At 47.3% G+C, this 17,811-nt stretch overlaps 1 protein-coding gene and 1 pseudogene across 1 annotated transcript; one reads left to right on the forward strand and one right to left on the reverse strand.

Annotated features, from left to right (window-relative positions):
- Positions 1 to 205: 205 nt before the first annotated feature.
- Positions 206 to 3,616, forward strand: LOC123138218 (peroxidase 72). Its single transcript, XM_044558148.1, has 4 exons — positions 206 to 549; positions 652 to 843; positions 1,648 to 1,813; positions 3,019 to 3,616. Exons 1-4 carry the CDS (start codon positions 319 to 321, stop codon positions 3,432 to 3,434), a joined length of 1,005 nt encoding a protein of 334 aa, XP_044414083.1. The 5' UTR covers positions 206 to 318; the 3' UTR covers positions 3,435 to 3,616.
- Positions 3,617 to 10,245: 6,629 nt separating this feature from the next.
- Positions 10,246 to 12,900, reverse strand: LOC123139441 (nicotinamide/nicotinic acid mononucleotide adenylyltransferase-like; annotated as a pseudogene).
- Positions 12,901 to 17,811: the final 4,911 nt, after the last annotated feature.

A 17,811-nucleotide genomic window follows, 5' to 3' on the forward strand; every position in this document is an offset into this window, starting at 1 on the left:
AACCAATGATACTGGTATATCTTTGGTGATCAAAAGTATATCAACTTAAAGGTGAGGGAAGAGCCAGAGAAGCTGCCTCGAGCCAGCCACGCTTGTTGTACTTGGCCCCGCAAAGTATCTCCATAATACAGTAATTAACATGCATGCATGTCCACATGTTTTATTCAACCTAAAGCTTCCCAAGCCTCGGTTATATAAGCCCACCCTTGCTACCGATACCTCTCACCAGTCACCACAACCATCATCGCTTGAACAGCACCAAGAAGACACCAACTAACCAGTTCCGGTGTTTAGAGCTGCTTGGCATCCGTGAAAGCGATGACGAGGGGTGCAATGGTTGCCGCCGTCGCCTTGGTCGCCCTCCTCCTCTTCCCCGCCACCTTCGCATTTCCTCGGGCTGGCCAGCAGCAGCTGGAGCCCCACTTCTACGACCACTCGTGCCCTCAGGCGCAGCAGATCGTGGCGTCCATCGTCGGCAAGGCGCACGCCCAGGACCCCCGCATGGCGGCCTCCCTCCTCCGCCTCCATTTCCACGACTGCTTCGTCAAGGTACGTAGCAATCACATCACCCTCACGCGTGCGTCCATGGCGGCGTAGTCGAGATGGTCATCATCATATAGACGTCGTTTACACGTGCGTGCGTGCGCGCAGGGATGCGACGCGTCGATCCTGCTGGACAGCAGCGCGTCGGTGGTGAGCGAGAAGCGGTCCAACACGAACAAGGACTCGGCGAGAGGGTTTGAGGTGGTGGACGAGATCAAGGCCGCGCTGGAGGCCGCCTGCCCTCGCACCGTCTCCTGCGCCGACGTGCTCGCCCTCGCGGCGCGCGACTCCACCGTCATGGTACGTCCCAGCGTTGGCTTTACGTCATGTCGCTTGCTCCCAGCGCCCCACGAATCGGATTCGTTGGCTAATAATCACTCAAGCCAAGCGCCACCAAGTTTCTTGCAAACGCCCATAACTGTTCTTGCTGTCCGCATATATTCTTTGCCCAGTTTGTCTGCGGACTCACATTGATCGAGTTATCATGTTGCCGACAATGTGAAGCTACGGCCTACAGACATGTGTCCTCTCCCAATTGACCTCTCCCCTGAATTTCACTTATGTTGCCATGGTAAATGAGGTGTGTGACACATGTGCGTACTGAACACATGGTTAAAAAAGATCCCTACTAAAAGAAGACACAAAAGTGGGGGCGCACTGCTCGGTAAAGCAGCGCCAAAATTAACTCATAGGTATATAAAGTAATATGGCATCCCATGTCACAGGATAAGGTCATGGTAGAAAGTGCTTAGCATACTGTGTATTGTAGATAACACGTACTCGAGAGTAAGTTGGTTTGTGAAACATTGGAAGGCCCCGGCAGAAAATAGAAAAAAATAATATATAAATGACGTAGAAACACAGTACATACGCTTTGTGTAAATTTGGCCCAAATAATTGGAACATGTAAATTTGGCCCCAATAATTGTGGTTTGTGCAATTCCCTCACTTTTTTACTACAAAGTTCTGCTCCAGAAGTCCAGAGCAAAGATGTTCAGCACTCAGACTTCACAGTCACACAGTCCCACCTTGATTATTTTATGCCTGACAAAATTTAGTTCCTATGGAAAAATTTCACGTGCCAATCTTTTTGTAACCGTGCAGACCGGCGGCCCAGGCTGGATCGTGCCTCTTGGTAGGAGAGACTCTTTGGGAGCCAGCATCCAGGGCTCCAACAATGACATCCCTGCTCCCAACAATACCCTCCCCACCATCATCACCAAGTTCAAGCTCCAGGGCCTTGACATCGTCGACCTTGTCGCTCTCCTCGGTACGTACATCCACAGAGCTCTTACCTCATCGTTACATTAGTACACCTCACAATTCAACTGCTAACGTAGAGTAGGCATCGATAAAGTCAATCCATGCAGGTGTAGTGTACGTGACAATTCTGTCCATCATCATTAAATTGCGTGTAAGCTATCTATAGGTCGCTGCTGATAATTGGTACTACGCCATGTACGTTCTTGACTCATCGAGTCACGGGATTCATGCATCCATGCACCCGGCCGTAGCATGTCAAGTCATGCCCTGCACATATCAAGCACACGGCAAAGGCTACATGTTGGAAACTGCGGAGACCAGTGCTCACGTACAGTGACAGATTAGGACATCTGCAATGCCGTGCCGCAAAACGCGCAAACATTTGGACGTCTTTTTTTTTTGTCATCCATGCCGCAAGAGTAAGGGCCTGTTTGGTTCCAAATAAGTCACCAACTTATAAGTCGAAAAGTGAAAAAAGTGACTTATTTTGCCAAACAGACCCGACTTATAAATCACCCCAACTTATAAGTCATAAGTTGCTCCACTCCAACTTAAAATTTATAAGTCACCCTCTTTGCATGGGTCCCATCACCTGCATGATGTTAATTGATGTGGAAAGGTGTGTCACGTGACTTATAAGTCAGGTGACAACCAAACAGACATGACTTATAAGTCACTGGTTTTAAGTCACCTGACTTATAAGTCAGGTGACTTATTGAAACCAAACAGGCCCTAACGCTAGACGTACAAAAGAGTTACAATGTTTTACAAACATGATTAATTTAATTGGTCAATAGGTGAGGAACACGGGCCACCCCTTAAAAATCAGGGGGTGGGGGGCAAGTTTGTGATTGGTTACTAGATGAAAAGAGCCTGTAAAATCCTGTAATCTTTTGTACATCTAGCATTTTTGATGCCGCAAACATTTGCGGACCATTCCCGTATATCCGAATTCCCGTAAACCAAAACAAATCTGAAAAAGATTTGCGTGAGTCTCACCCTCCGTCTGGCAAATCAAAAATCATCATGCACTCCTCTCTTCTCTCTATCGCCACAGAAGGCCGCTGCCACTTTGGCAGGAGAACAACTAGGAGTACGTAATTAATTATTTGGTGTATTTGGCGGAAGCATATGCTCGGCTGTGACTAGCAAGATGAATTTTGTCATGAACTCGTGATCTATCCCTGGACGAAAACTGAAACTTTTTTACAGGTAGCCACACCATTGGCAACTCGCGGTGCACGAGCTTCCGTCAGCGGCTGTACAACCAGACGGGCAACGGCCTCCCAGACTTCACGCTGGACCCGGCGACGGCGGCGGTGCTGCGCCCGCGGTGCCCGCGCTCCGGCGGCGACCAGAACCTCTTCTTCCTGGACCACGTGACGCCATTCAAGTTCGACAACCAGTACTACAAAAACCTGCTGGTGAAACAAGGCCTGCTCAGCTCCGACGAGGTACTCTTCACCGGCAGCCCAGCCACCGCGGAACTCGTCAAGCTCTACGCCGCCAACCAGGACATCTTCTTCCAGCACTTCGCGCAGTCCATGGTGAAGATGGGCAACATCTCGCCAATCACTGGCCGCAACGGCGAGATCAGGAGCAACTGCAGGAGGGTTAACCACAACTGATCAACCAGTTGACGATCCATCCTGAGCTAGTGCAGTGGTCTGATTGTTTCTGCAGGTTAATTATTTGTCGTTTTCAGGTCGTGCGCGTGCCTTTTGCTGCGATTTCTTGTTTCCGTTTAAATTTTATATGTGATTCGTCCATGTGTACTTTTGTGAGGGAATTAATTATTTGTGTTTATTTAGAGGAATCTGTCGATTTGGTGCTAAGAGAATGGAAACAATGCGTTGGCACTTGGCACTCTTACGTTTTCAGTTTTCAGGCTAAGAAAACTTTGTTTTATTTTATGAATTCAAGTCAAGTCAGCACAACTCTAATAGAATAGTCATATTGGTAGCCTTCATATCACATACAGAGCATGCTCCATACGGATATGGAGGCTGCTAGGCCTATGTGCAAACTAAGAGTCTCCATAATGGTTGCCTTCCTATCGTTGGACTCACTCGTCATTGTGACAACATTTTTCCAAATCTTACAAATCGATGTAGAAGTTACCACAAGATCTTGATGAGGTGCACTGGTTCAGGCAAATGATCGCTCTCGCGACCGGGTCCGCATTTGCGACCGCCTCGACTTTCCAGCCGCCGCCACAATCCTCCACAAGATCCGCCACACACCTAGGGGTGAGGGGCATTTTTATCCACTTTCCTCATCACCTTCGTTGGCGGTGGAGGGAAGGGCCATGTTTATTTGTGCCGGAAGAGGGTAGGCTTTGTATACCATGTAAAAGGAACGATGTAAAAGGAACGAGCATCGAAGAGTTTGCTACCACGGAGCAGGAACATGTTCGTGTGTATATAACGAAGAGATTACATAGATTAGTTTGGTTGTGCTATGACTTGATAACCCAGGACAACTATACAGGAGACGAACCAAATCTCTGCACCAACCAAACCAGATTACAAAAAACTCATATTTCCCCATTTTCGGTTCAGAGAGCTTATCTTTTTTTTTCATTTTGTTAGTCCTATTTTTATGGGAAATGATTATGATCAGCCGGCCAATCTAATGCGGGGCATCCGCCACGTCCATTGTTGGACAGGTGGCCTACTAGCCACGCACGCCACACCTCTCTCATCTTATCTCTGCAACAACCGTGTTGTTGTAGAATAGTAGCAGCGAACGACGACCGCACAAGTGCGTGAGCTGCAGGAAATGATGTTGCAATTTTTGCAACGGTCTTGTTGCAGAAAATTTGATGCGGCGGAGATGTTGTTGCAATCTTTGCAACAAGGGTCTCGTCGCAGAAAATTGGAGAAGAAGAGGTTGTGCAACATGGGTCTTGTCGCAGAAAATTAGATAAGAGGTGGTTTTGCATCAAGCGTCTTGTTGCAGAAAATTAGAGAAGAAGAGGTTGTGCAACATGGGTCCTGTTCCAGGAAATTAGAGAATATATGGTTTTGGAACAAGGGTTTTATTGCAGAAAATTAGAGAAGAGAAGATTTTGCAACAAAGATTTTGTTGCAGAAATACAAGGTTTCATAACAAGAGTCATGTTACACAAAAGAAAAAAAGAGGAACGATACAGAGAGATCCATCAATAAATCGGCTCGCGAGCCGGCAGATCTTTTAGAAAGATATGTCGGCCGACACGTAGCATACCCCTATTCTTATTGCTCCCTATCATCTATTTAGATTTTCAGTTGCATCAAATTATTGTATGTAAGGATTAAGAGAAAACACATCGATGCATGTAAAAGTTTTTGAAAAATTAGTGGTTACGCAAGCATGCGTTATAACTAATGCATCGTTAAACATATTTTTTAAGGAAAATTAGTGCAATAATTGAGTAATTTTGCAAGTTACAAAAATTATTCCATCCCTCACCACCTGCCAGAAGGAAATATGCCCTAAAGGTAATAATAAAGTTGTTATTTTATATTTCTTATTCATGATAAAGGTTTATTATTCATGCTAGAATTGTATTGATCGGAAACTTAAATACATGTGTGAATACATAAACAAATACTGTGTCCCTAGTAAGCCTCTACTAGACTAGCTTGTTGATAAAAAATGGTTAAAGTTTCCTAACCATAGACATGTGTTGTCACTTGATAATAAGATCACATCATTATGAGAATGATGTGATGGACAAGACCCATCCATTAGCTTAGCATATGATCGTTTAATTTATTGCTATTGCTTTCTTAATGTCAAATATATATTCCTTCGACTATGAGATCATGCAACTCCCAGATACCGGAGAAATACCTTGTGTGCTATCAAATGTCACAACGTAACTGGGTAATCATAAAGATGCTCTATAGGTATCTCCGAAGGTATCTGCTGAGTTGGCATGGATCAAGATTATCATTTGTCACTCCGTGTATCAGAGAGGTATCTATGGGCCCTCTCGGTTGAAAGGATCGATATAGTTGACTAGAGGGGGGGGGGGTGAATAGGCAACTAACAATTTTTAAGCTTTTCTTTACCAAATTAAACTTTGCAACAAAAAGGTTGTCTAGATATGCAACTATGTGAGCAACCTATATGATGCAATAACAACTAGCACATAAGAAGCAAGGGATACAACACAAGTAAGCTTGCAAAAGTAAAGGCACGAAATAATCAAGAGTGGAGCCGGTGGAGACGAGGATGTGTTACCGAAGTTCCTTCCTTTTAAGGGGAAGTACGTCTCCGTTAGAGCGGTGTGGAGGCACAATGCTCCCCAAGAAGCCACTAGGGCCACCGTATTCTCCTCACGCCCTCACACAATGCGAGATGCCGTGATTCCACTATTGGTGCCCTTGAAGGCGGCGACCGAACCTTTACAAACAAGATTGGGGCAATCTTCACAACCTAATTGGAGGCTCCCAACGATACCACGAAGCTTCACCACAATGAACTATGGCTCCGAGGTGACCTCAACCGTCTAGGGTGCTCAAACACCCAAGAGTAACAAGATCCATTAGGGATTAGTGGGGGGAATCAAATTTCTCTTGGTGGAAGTATAGATCGGGGCCTTCTCAACCAATCCCGAGCAAATCAACAAGTTTGATTGGCTAGGGAGAAAGATCGGGCGAAAATGGAGTTTGGGGCAACAATGGAGCTTTTGGGGGAAGAGGTAGGTCAACTTTGGGGAAGAAGACACCTTTATATCTCTATCTCTACTACTATTAAACAATCAAACAAGAACTTTCTTACGCACACCCCGCAATTAGTCCCACAATAACGCACGAGCCAATCAGCACCACACGATTAGGCCAACAAGTCTCAATCTAACAGCCATCATTAATCTAATACCTCTACGGTGTGCACTTAGCATTTTTCAATGACTGGCCGTACTTCACCAGGAGAATAGTAGTCGAACAAACAGACTCGCGTCCCCTACAATCACGGAAATCAGATCGCAAACTAATAACGAGCCCCACGTCCCCTACAATCACAGAAATCAGATCGCATACTAAGGAAACTTCACGCCCTTGACCTTGACCTCACCGTCTGGCACAAACGCCGCCCACCAACAGCGTCTCCTGCCTGCACGGCGACCACGCCGCACTGCACCGTCCTGTCACCTCCGTGCACGATCGCCATCACCGATTGTTGCTGCTCGCAGCGTGGCATCCGTCCTGCGAGATCGCCAGTGCCCAGGAGAGAGAGCCTGTCCCGGCACCCGCACCGCCGCGCCCGCCCTGCACTGGCACCCGCGCCGCCGCGCACACGCCGGCCGGGGCAGGGCGCCAGTGAGAGTCGCGTCCCCTGAACCATCCGGGCATGTTGGGTAACGTTGCAGAAAATTAAAAATTTTCCTACGGTTTCACCAAGATCCATCTATGAGTTCATCTAACAACGAGTCATGGGAGAGTGATTGCATCTACATACCACTTGTAGATCGCGTGCGGAAGCGTTCAATGGAACGGGGTTGATGGAGTCGTACTCGCCGTGATTCAGATCACCGATGACCTAGTGCCGAACGGACAACACCTCCACGTTCAACACACGTACGAAGCGGATGACGTCTCCTCCTTCTTGATCCAGCAAGGGGGAAGGAGAGGTTGATGAAGATCCAGCAGCACGACGGCGTGGTGGTGGATGCAGCAGAACACCGGCAGGGCTTCGCTAAGCAACTACGGGAGGAGGAGGAGGTGTTGCAGGGAGGAGGGAGGCGCCAGGGCTTATGGGTGCGGCCACCCCTCCCTCCCCTCCCTTTATATAGGCGCAAGAGAGGGGGGAGGGCGCAGCCTTGCCCCTTCCTCCAAGGAAGGGGTGCGGCCAAGAGGGGGGGGAGGAGTCCATCCTCCCCAAGGCACCTCGGAGGTGCCTTCCCCTCTTTGGACTCTTCCCTCTCCAAGTCTTCTTGGCGCATGGGCCTCTTGGGGCTGGTGCCCTTGGCCCATATAGGCCAAGACGCACCCCCTACAGCCCATGTGGCCCCCCGGGGCAGGTGGACCCCCCCCCCCTCCGGTGGACCCCCGGACCCCTTTCGGCACTCCCGGTACAATACTGATAAAGTGCGAAACTTTTCCAGCGACCAAAATAAGACTTCCTATATATAAATCTTTACCTCCGGACCATTCCGAAACTCCTCGTGACGTCCGGGATCTCATCCGGGACTCCGAACAACATTCAGTATACTGCATACTCATATTCATACAACCCTAGCGTCACCGAACCTTAAGTGTGTAGACCCTACGTGTTCGGAAGACACGTAGTCATGACCGAGACGGCTCTCGGGCAATAACCAACAGCGGGATCTGGATACCCATGTTGGCTCCCACATGCTCCTCGATGATCTCATCGGATGAACCACGATGTCGAGGATTAGAACAACCCCGTATACAATTCCCTTTGTCATTCGGTACGTTACATGCCCGAGACTCGATCGTCGGTATCCCAATACCCCGTTCAGTCTCGTTACCGGCAAGTCACTTTACTCGTACCGTAATGCATGATCCCGTGACCAAACACTTGGTCACTTTGAGCTCATTGTGATGATGCATTACCGAGTGGGCCCAGAGATACCTCTCCGTCATACGGAGTGACAAATCCCAGTCTCGATCCGTGTCAACCCAACAACACTTTCGGAGATACCTGTAGTGCACCTTTATAGTCACCCAGTTACGTTCTGACGTTTGGTACACCCAAAGCACTCCTACGGTATCCGAGAGTTACACGATCTCATGGTCTAAGGAAGAGATACTTGATATTGAAAAAGCTCTAGCAAAACGAACTACACGATCTTGTGCTATGCTTAGGATTGGGTCTTGTCCATCACATCATTTCCCTAATGATGTGATCCCGTTGTCAATGACATCTAATGTCCATAGTCAGGAAACCATGACTATCTGTTGACCAACGAGCTAGTCAACTAGAGGCTCACTAGGGACATGTTATGGTCTATGTATTCACACGTGTATTATGATTTCCGGATAATACAATTATAGCATGAATAAAAGACAATTATCATGAACAAGGAAATATAATAATAATGCTTTTATTATTGCCTCTAGGGCATATTTCCAACAGGGCACACACAACTGTGATTCTTCCGAGGACTTCTTCAGGTCCGACTTCTTCCTTTGACCTGTTGCAGCATTACTCATGATTAGTTTGATAATAGAGTTCTAAATAATAAGGCGAGCAATATGCGCCGGCGCACCGGCCCAAAGTTTGGGCCGGTCACACCCTGGCCGCAGGATGCCACTTTTTCTGGCCGTTTGATCTAGCGAAAAAAGACGATTCGTCCCCGATCTTCTTCCTCCTCGCGCATCTCGCGCTCGTGTAGATCCCCGCATCTCCGCCTTCTCACGCAGCCCTCCACCCCCCCGGTGCCTCATCTTCCCTGGTGGCCTTCCTCGTCGCCGGTACGCACCCTCGCCGGCCGTCCTCGTCGTTGGTTCCCACCCTCGCCGGTCGTCCTCATCACTGCCTTGACCCATGCAACAGCTTCACCTGCGGTTGCAGCTCTCAGCGGCTTCGGTTGTAGCTCCGCCGCCATCCGTCGCCATTAATGCTCGCTGAACGGAATTGCGTCGACGACTCCCACCAGCCAATCACGCCATTGAACGGATGTAGCAAAAAACTTCACCGGACGTAGCAAAACCTGACTGGTTGCAGCAAAAACGTTGTCGCCGCCGTCGCGAGGTCGCAACTCCGCCTTGATGGATGTAGCAAAACAGTTTGCCGGTAGTAGCAACAACCAATTACGGTTGCAGCAAAATCATCGACGCCGACGTCGCGAGGTCGCAACTTCTGCTTGGTGGATGTAGCAAAACACTTCGCCGGTAGTAGCAAAGAACAACTACGGTTGCAGCAAAATCGCCATCGCTGCCCAGCACGACGACATGGGTCGCAGCTAATCCGCAAATGGTTGTAGAAAAAAAATTGCCGGTGGTAGCTCTGCCATAGCCGGTTGTAGCACCTATGGTCTGGGTTCCAGCAAAAAGTCGCCGGTGGTAGCTCCGCCATAGCCGTCGTCGTACCTTCTCCACCATAGCCGCTTCTAGCACTAGAGGTCTCTGTTTCCCTTTCGCCGATGGAAACATCCAGCTTCCTTGTCCCCCCGCTGTCCTGCTTTCAATAAACAGCAGCGTAGGAGCTGCAGGGGAGTGCGCCATGTTCGAGACCTCGCCGTCGATGGTGCGGAAGCAGAGAAGAAGAAGGGGTCGTGGTGCTGCAGAAGAGGAGAAGGTCGTGGGAATATGACGGTTGCCTGGATCCCCAGCCACTTGGCGCGTGTGGGCAGGACGAGTGGCCGCATGGGCAGTGGCGGAGCTTGAACGAAAAAGTTGGGCGGGCCAGACTGAAGAAGAACACATTTTTTTTCTAAATTCTTACCCATAAGGACATATTACAAGCACCCAGGTCACAAGATTGAGCTAGCAGATATGTATATATATAATATATATGTACCAAAGTACAGTTCAACCATGTTTCACTATTGAGTTAGATAATACAAAAGTGTCAGAGACATTAGACATGGACCTACTCACATACAATCAACTCTCCGATCTTCTTGTTTATAAAATCTGCAATGACATCTTCGTGGCTGTAGTTTTCTAGAATTCCACCATCTATGTGAACTAACAAGTTATTAGCCAGATTCTCATCTTCCATCTTATTGTGCAGTGATCTTCTTCTTCTCTGAGTCTTATTTTCCTTTCCCGACTACCTATGTTAAAATTTGCGTAAGATCAGATCATCAGACTATTATTTATCACTAGCAGGACTGATCACTGGGTGTATGGAAATGAACAAAATCAGGTTATTGCTTATCAAATTCAGAATTTGGGGGAGGGGGGGGGGGAATTTACCTGTGTAAGTGTGCGAATGATGGGCGGCAGGAGGGAGCAGGGCAGGGGCGAGGCGAGATCCCGGCGGGCGTTGCCATGGCGGTTGCTCCGAGAGATGGCGGGCGGCGCGCTCCGGTGGACCGTGTTCCCTGTCCACGTCGGTAGTCGTCGGCGGCGTGGCTACAACCTACATGAGTCTGGGACTGAGAGGATGGGGAATTGGGGAAGGCGTGAGTGTGCCTGTGCGTGCAGCGTGCGCGAGACGAGGAGACGATGGCCGATGGGGGGATAGCCAGTGCGTGCGTGGGCTAGTGGGCTGGGCTAAGACGACTAGTAGTAAAAACTTTTTTTGTCAAATTCCTGGGCGGGCCATGGCCCAGGTCTGCCCCTACGGAGCTCCGCCCCTGCGCATGGGCCCATGAGCAGCAGTGCGTGCCGAAGCGTCCGGCGGAACGATTCGGCCGGCGCGCCGTTTATAAACACTTCCCAAATAATAAACAGTTGCACAGCAAAATGCTATAAGCCGTTCATTTTACATCTCTAATTAATGGTTTTCTAACTGAATCATGCACCCTGACCATTAGTATATGTGAAAGTATACATACTGACTATGAGGATGCCTTTACTATATCAAGTAAAAACAGGAAAGTGACTTTACTATATCAAGTTCCATCAACATGACCACCAACACAATGGTTCTACAAAGTAATATAGCATCTATCCAGCTCCAGGATGTTACACTGAATTGTATAAATCCGTATAAACCCACTTTTGCACACCTGATGATAAACTGAAAACATCTGGAGTACACGTGATTCATTCTAATTCTGAAAACTAAAGAAGACACACTTCCTGCTTCCAGAGTGCAAAATGGTGCATTTGAATGTCTGTTTGTTGAACCTACGCAACTTTGGCATATCTTTCTTTTTTTCATGTGCATATCCTAATAGGTGAGAGCATCAAAAAGATTTTCCAGTACTAATGTTTTTGCAGTTTAGAATATATGTTTTTGCAGTACTAATGCTTGTGGTAAGCCATCTAGGAAATATTTAGAGTTGCCGACAAAGGTAATCTGGAAGTATGATTTAGTAAACAAATATGCCTAACCATCACATCAAGGAAATGTTCCATATACAACTACATGAATTTCTTAGAACAATAAAAATATTGTACAATGCAACGAAGAATCAAAACATACTCTTTGATTCAGACTTGTTGCTTCCATCCCCTTACGGTACCAAAAAGTGTTCAAGTTTTGTACCTGATCTGGAATCCAAACCCCTCGCTTGCTGAATGACTCAAGCAGGTCAGAACCACATAGCAGCATTACCTTGACACTTCCTGAGACAAAAAGCAAGTCGTGAACAACTGATTTATATACAGTGTTATAGTACTGTGTTGCAACAACAAAAATCATTGTCATATACCTTGATCAGCTAAGCCGTCCTTGCATAGAAGAGTTCTTAACTCTTGAGAGAATGGTCAAGATACGCTGATGACCTTTCTGCATTGCCTGTATCAAGAACACAAGAATGTGTCCATCAAATGAACACATCGTTCGAACTGAAAGTACCTTATGTGACAGCGAAAATCCAATGGTACGCATGTACTAATGACATGAAAAATCAAGTTATTATGCATGGATCAACCATCACAGAGGCGAATCCGGTGAGCAGCCGGCAAGAGGTCATGACCAGCCCCAAATTGCGAATTTGGTCATGAGAATGTGGCGTTAACACAAACCCATACACATTTCCAGTTCCGCGTAGTACCTTCTTCTTGTTAGCATCGTTCACCGGGGACATGTATCCAGTATCCATCCAGCACCAACTACCCTCGCTGCTGCAACTCATCCTTCGCAAGCTCTGTATGCATGAAACACATCAATAGATGGGGTAATATGTAATTTGTTTTGTTCTGATTCTCATCCTGTTCTAATATTAACACAACACTTGATAGTTGCTAAACAAATTTAACAGGTGCTGCGACTTACAGAACATACCTGTGCATGTAGGTGGGAGGTTGAAGCTCCCGGTGGCCACCAACACCACATCACCTTGCCTTCCCCCGTCCCTGCGGTCATCCAGTTGAATAAATGAACGGATGGTGGATAAGGATAACTGAGAATCACACAACTGAAGAAATCCAGATCAGTTTCTTTTCTTTCTGCTTACATATTTGAATCAGTGGAGAGCTTCTCCGTGGGGACAGGAACTTCCACCTCCTCCATGGCCATGGCCAGTGGCCACGGCCGTCCTGTTCAAATCCGCAGCTGAGCAAGAAGCCGGCACAAAATCTCCGCTTCTCTCTTCTTGGGGTCGGCGTGCGCCACCCGCCTGGGAGGTCGCATCGCCGGCGAGAGGTCGGCAGTCCGGCATGTGCGGTAGGGACCCGGCGTCGCCGACGAGCATGCCAAGCTCGAGCGCCTCCTCGAGCACTCCTGCGACCGGATCCAAAGAAGGAGCAGGGTGGAGCAGGGGGGGTGTGTTCGCCGGCGGGGTGACGAAGGGCAGGGGGGCGGCCTTACCAGGGAGCGCCGGCTGTGGGGGCAGGGATCAGGCGACCATGGAAGATTAGGGAAGGGAGGAGAAAAGTCAGGGGCGGTGCAAAGGATGACTGACGTTTTTTGGCACAACTAACCAATTTTCTTTTATCTTCTAAAAAAATCCATTTCTTTTATAGGGCATGTTCGATTCACCTTCGTGGGTGCCATTTTTTTTTAATTATCGCGACTTCTTATAGTAATGATCAGTTGATGATTTAAAAAGTTTTCCCTATAAAAATAATTTTCTTTCTTTAGTTTTGTAATCATGTTGGTCATCTTGTGGTCGGTGGATGGTAAATTTTATGGAGTACACTCTCAGTAAATTAATACAAGACCTTTTAGATCATTACTTGGAGCACTTCACCGGAGATATTTTGTCTGATACTCCTATACAGGTATTTTCCGTTATATATCATTATACTTATTCTATGTTGTATCACTATTCGAAAACTCACTATGGTTACTACTTTATAGAATCATATGACAAATTTTAGAACAAAACTAGCTATTGTTTTACTGGACTTGGAATTAGATGATGATAATATAATAAATCGAGACTTGGAAGATGATGGAAACAACACATACCCCATAAATTGTATGATTCTGGATAGACCCCCTGAGAACCTCAAAACATCGAACACATCATCAGAAATTGAGCTCATCTCACAATATTTATCCTTTCATTGATGGGTTAATTATCCTTTTGCCCTCAGTGGTGTCCATGTGCTCAGTTTTGCCCTCAGATGCGAATTGTGCTCAGTTTTGCCCCTAGTCCGTGCGCACCGACTCGTTCCGTGAACTCTGCCGTCTCCGTCAGGTCAATCTTTTGACTCGGCCCTTACAGGTGGGACCAGGCGGCAGAAGCGGCCAATTTTATTCAGACCGTTGCACGCGTGGCTTGTGGGACCCAGCAAAGAGCCGTTGAGCAGAGAGCCGTTGGCGGGTGTGCTATATAAGCGGGCGACAGCGGCGGTGACCACGGCGACAGAGAGCACGGCGGTGACCACGGCGAGAGAGAGAGCACGGCGGCGGGAAGCTAGCTGTGGAGGGCGCGGCGGTGGGAAGCTAGCAGTGGAGGGCGCGGCGGCGTTGAGATCCCCTTCGGCTCCGAGCTCCATGTCTTCCTCAAGCTCCCGCGCCACCTCGCGGATGCAGAGCCGGGCGCGTGTGGACATGTCTGTCTTCGTCTGTCCGCGGTGTCGGGCGGGCGTTGATCGAAGGGTTTCTCAGACACCGAGGAACCAGAATCGTCCGTTCTACGTGTGCAGCGAGAATGGGGTAAGAATCGGGGCAATTGCACCATTTTCGTCGTCGGGATGTTTGAGCAATGGGTTGATCTGTTTAGTGTTCATGCAGGTGACATGCTTCTTTCTTTGGGTCGATGCTCTGGCCAAGACTCTGATGAATGAACTGCAAGAAGAGCATGAAGAATGGTTGCGCATGCTGCCACGAACGGCAGTGGCCACACCACGAGCTCCGGAAGAAGAGATGGATGGCGAAGCACGCACTGATAGAGAGCTAGCTATTGAGCTTAGGATGTTGAAGAAGAAGGTTAGGAAGCTTGAAGATCAAGCACTACCAATACCCATTTGCAAATACTTTTGGCCATTTGTAGGTATGGTAATCGCACTGGTTGTAATGTTGAAAATGTATGGAAAGGCATGAATTATGAAGGAATTTGTAATCTTGAAATTGTTTGAGAAATTCACCTAGTTTAAATGTTGGTTAAAGTTGTTTAAATGTTGAAACAAGAAGAGAAGAAGTGACCAACATTTAAATATGTTGGAAAAAAAGAGAAGAAATTAGGAATTTAGAAACTTTTGATCAATGAAATGCAGCTCTCTGCTCTGCCTTTCTGTCCGAAAAAAAGGTTGCTCTTGGGCCAAATTCAGAGCATAGAGCCAAGTGCAGGCTAGACTAATGGGCCAACTGCATCCAATTAGGCCCATTCAGGAGTTTTCTTGCGTATTTTTTTGTTTTCTATTCTGATTTAATTTAGGCAGTAAATCATAATGCTGAAACTTTTTGTGGAAGCTAATTGAATTATTCCGGAGCCAAACAATTAAGGTTAGAAATTTTTTGGAGCTGTTAATTAATCCAATTCAAATACACCGTGATTTAAATCAAAGACCAAAATGTCATGGAAAATGTGCCTCAGCTCTGGTAGAGGTTTACGCCAGGTGCCAACATAAATGAACATTTTTTAAGGGCATTACATTGAGGAAAACATAATATGTATAAAAAATGAAGGGTGGAAAATGCATAAAAAATTGGTGCGGCTGGGGACTCGAACCCAGGACCGCATGGGTTTGTGGTGTTTAGGGCTGCGCTGGTAACCGCTAGGACAGATGGCAAGACTTTGACATGGGTAGGGAAGGAAGGTGTACATAGTGAGACTGTGAATTTTTTTTTAAAAAAATAGTGAGACCGTGAATGTTTGCACACGCGTGAGAGTGGTTTTCCTTTGTTTTGCACTTAAATTTTGGAGGGTTGGAAGGTTGAAAATGTATGTTGCACTACCACATGATTTTGGTCAGAGTGGCACTTGGTTTAGGGTTAGAGTGGCACTTGGTTTAGGATTTAAAGGGAATAAATTTGCATGTTAGTTCATGACTTTTTGTTTGAATGAAACAGAGGGCTTCTCACCCCCTCCGAAAACCACAAGTTCTCGAACTTCATGACTTGTTTAGGGAAGAAATGATAAGTTTGGGCACGGACATTTTTTAACACATATAATAAGATGGAACACACCGTACCATTACAATAACTTAGATAAGTTCACGGACAGTTCACAGACACATGATGAAACATGACACGACACGACACGACATAGAAAAGCAACAAAATAAAAAACCAAACATGATGAGCTTGACTCCGGGCTTGAACATCTTCATCTTGACCTCCTTCTTCCACCTTGGCCGCGCGCGCCCCTTCAACACCGTCTTCATCTTCACACCTCCTCCTCGTCGTCGTAGGGAAGGGAGTGAATCTGGCCTGGAGCGGGGAAGATGCGCTCGTAGTTGGTGTAGATGTTGTAGATGGTGAAGAAGATGGCCTCGCAGCCGCACCAAAAGACTTGGCCGAGGAGCTCGCGCGCGTCAAATGGGTTGGTGAAGGTGACCGTGAGCAGTAGGAGGATGCCGCCGCGGTCACGAACCTCGTTGAGGGTGAACATCCTCGGTGAGCCCTGTGGGAGGTGGGCATAGCCGGCTCCGAGGAAGGCGCGAGTGAGTTCGACGGAACCCCTCCACCTTGAAATAGCCCACACACGGAGCTCCCTCTCCACGAGCACGCCCGGTGGGTAGCGCAGCTCCGGCACCACAGGCGGACGGCGGAAGGTCGGCCCGTTGAACTGCATCTTCTTCACTTGGTCTCGCTTGGGGAGGGCTTGGTCGCTTGGGTGTTTGAAGTTGGAGAGGATCGGATCTGGCTTGTGGGTGGGAGAGGAAGAGAGAAAGGATGAGAATGGTGCGTGCGTGAATCCGGACGCGTGTGTGTATCCTTTACGTTTTGCACACTTAAATTTTTGCACAAAAACGATGCATCTTTGACCGGGCAGTGCATGTGAACCGCTGCCCTGAACCACTGCCCTGAACCACCTAGCTCGCCTCGCTAGCCTAGCTCGCCTAGCTCGCCTAGCGCGCCTCGCTCGCCTCACTCGCATGCATGCACGTCGCCGCCTCCCGCGCATGCGCAAACCCACGTAGCCGCCTTCATGCATGCAAGGTCTGGAAAGGCTGAGACGGGCTATTTACTGCGATCTCAGGCCCAGACAACGAGACGGCCCAACGGTCCATCCAGCGCGTCCGATATTTGTTAAAAAAACAATCTCCCAGCCAATCAGATTGCATCTCGCGGATCGCCCCCCCCTCCCCGCAGATTTCTTCTAGAAGGGTTAGATCGACGGCCCTTGATCACCGCTAGGGTTAGATGAACGGTCCTTATTCAGCGCTAGGGTTAGCGGGGTTTGGGAGGGGTTTGGAGCAGTCAAAGCTATGTTTGACCAGATTTCAAATAAGCATAATAAATTAAATAAAAATCAGAAAAATGAAAAACCTGCGCACATAGTCTTCTTATGTCATATACTAACGATTTAAGTTGATAAACAAGCTTTACATACATTTAAATGATAAGTTCATGTGTATTGTATGATATCTCGAGTATCTCAAACTCTCTTGTATGAAGTGAAGAGAAGTGTTTTGGGGAAATGAACATGAAAATTTCAAAAACTCACCACAGCTTCATTTTGGAGTGACTAAGAAGGATCCAGGCTTAGTTTTTCATTTTGATGTTTTACACTTGTTTAAATCTTGGTCAAAGTTAAGTTTGACCAGAATTCAAATGAGCAAAACAAATTTAAAAAAAAATCAAAAAAATGGAAAAACCAGCGCACATAGTCTGTACATATAGAATATATGTGTAGGAAAGTTATTTGGCTGATTTAGATAAGGTCGAAAAAAACCTTGCTTAGAAATGAGGCCGTTTACCCTACCTTTGGACCCCTCTTTTTAGCACATCTTTCATGAAAATTTCAAAAACCTCACCACAACTTCATTTTGGATTGACTAAGAAGTATCCAGGCTTAGTTTTTCATTTTGATGT

Source organism: Triticum aestivum, chromosome 6B (assembly GCF_018294505.1).
Source record: "Triticum aestivum cultivar Chinese Spring chromosome 6B, IWGSC CS RefSeq v2.1, whole genome shotgun sequence".
In the NCBI taxonomy this organism is placed as follows: Eukaryota; Viridiplantae; Streptophyta; class Magnoliopsida; order Poales; family Poaceae; genus Triticum; species Triticum aestivum.

Bases quoted from the DNA above. Each gene is read 5' to 3' on its own strand.
- LOC123138218 (XM_044558148.1), top strand. From the start codon at position 319: ATGACGAGGGGTGCAATGGTTGCCGCCGTCGCCTTGGTCGCCCTCCTC. The intron at 844-1,647 runs GTACGTCCCAGC...GTAACCGTGCAG, and splicing joins CGCGCGACTCCACCGTCATG to ACCGGCGGCCCAGGCTGGAT. The intron at 1,814-3,018 runs GTACGTACATCC...ACTTTTTTACAG, and splicing joins CGACCTTGTCGCTCTCCTCG to GTAGCCACACCATTGGCAAC.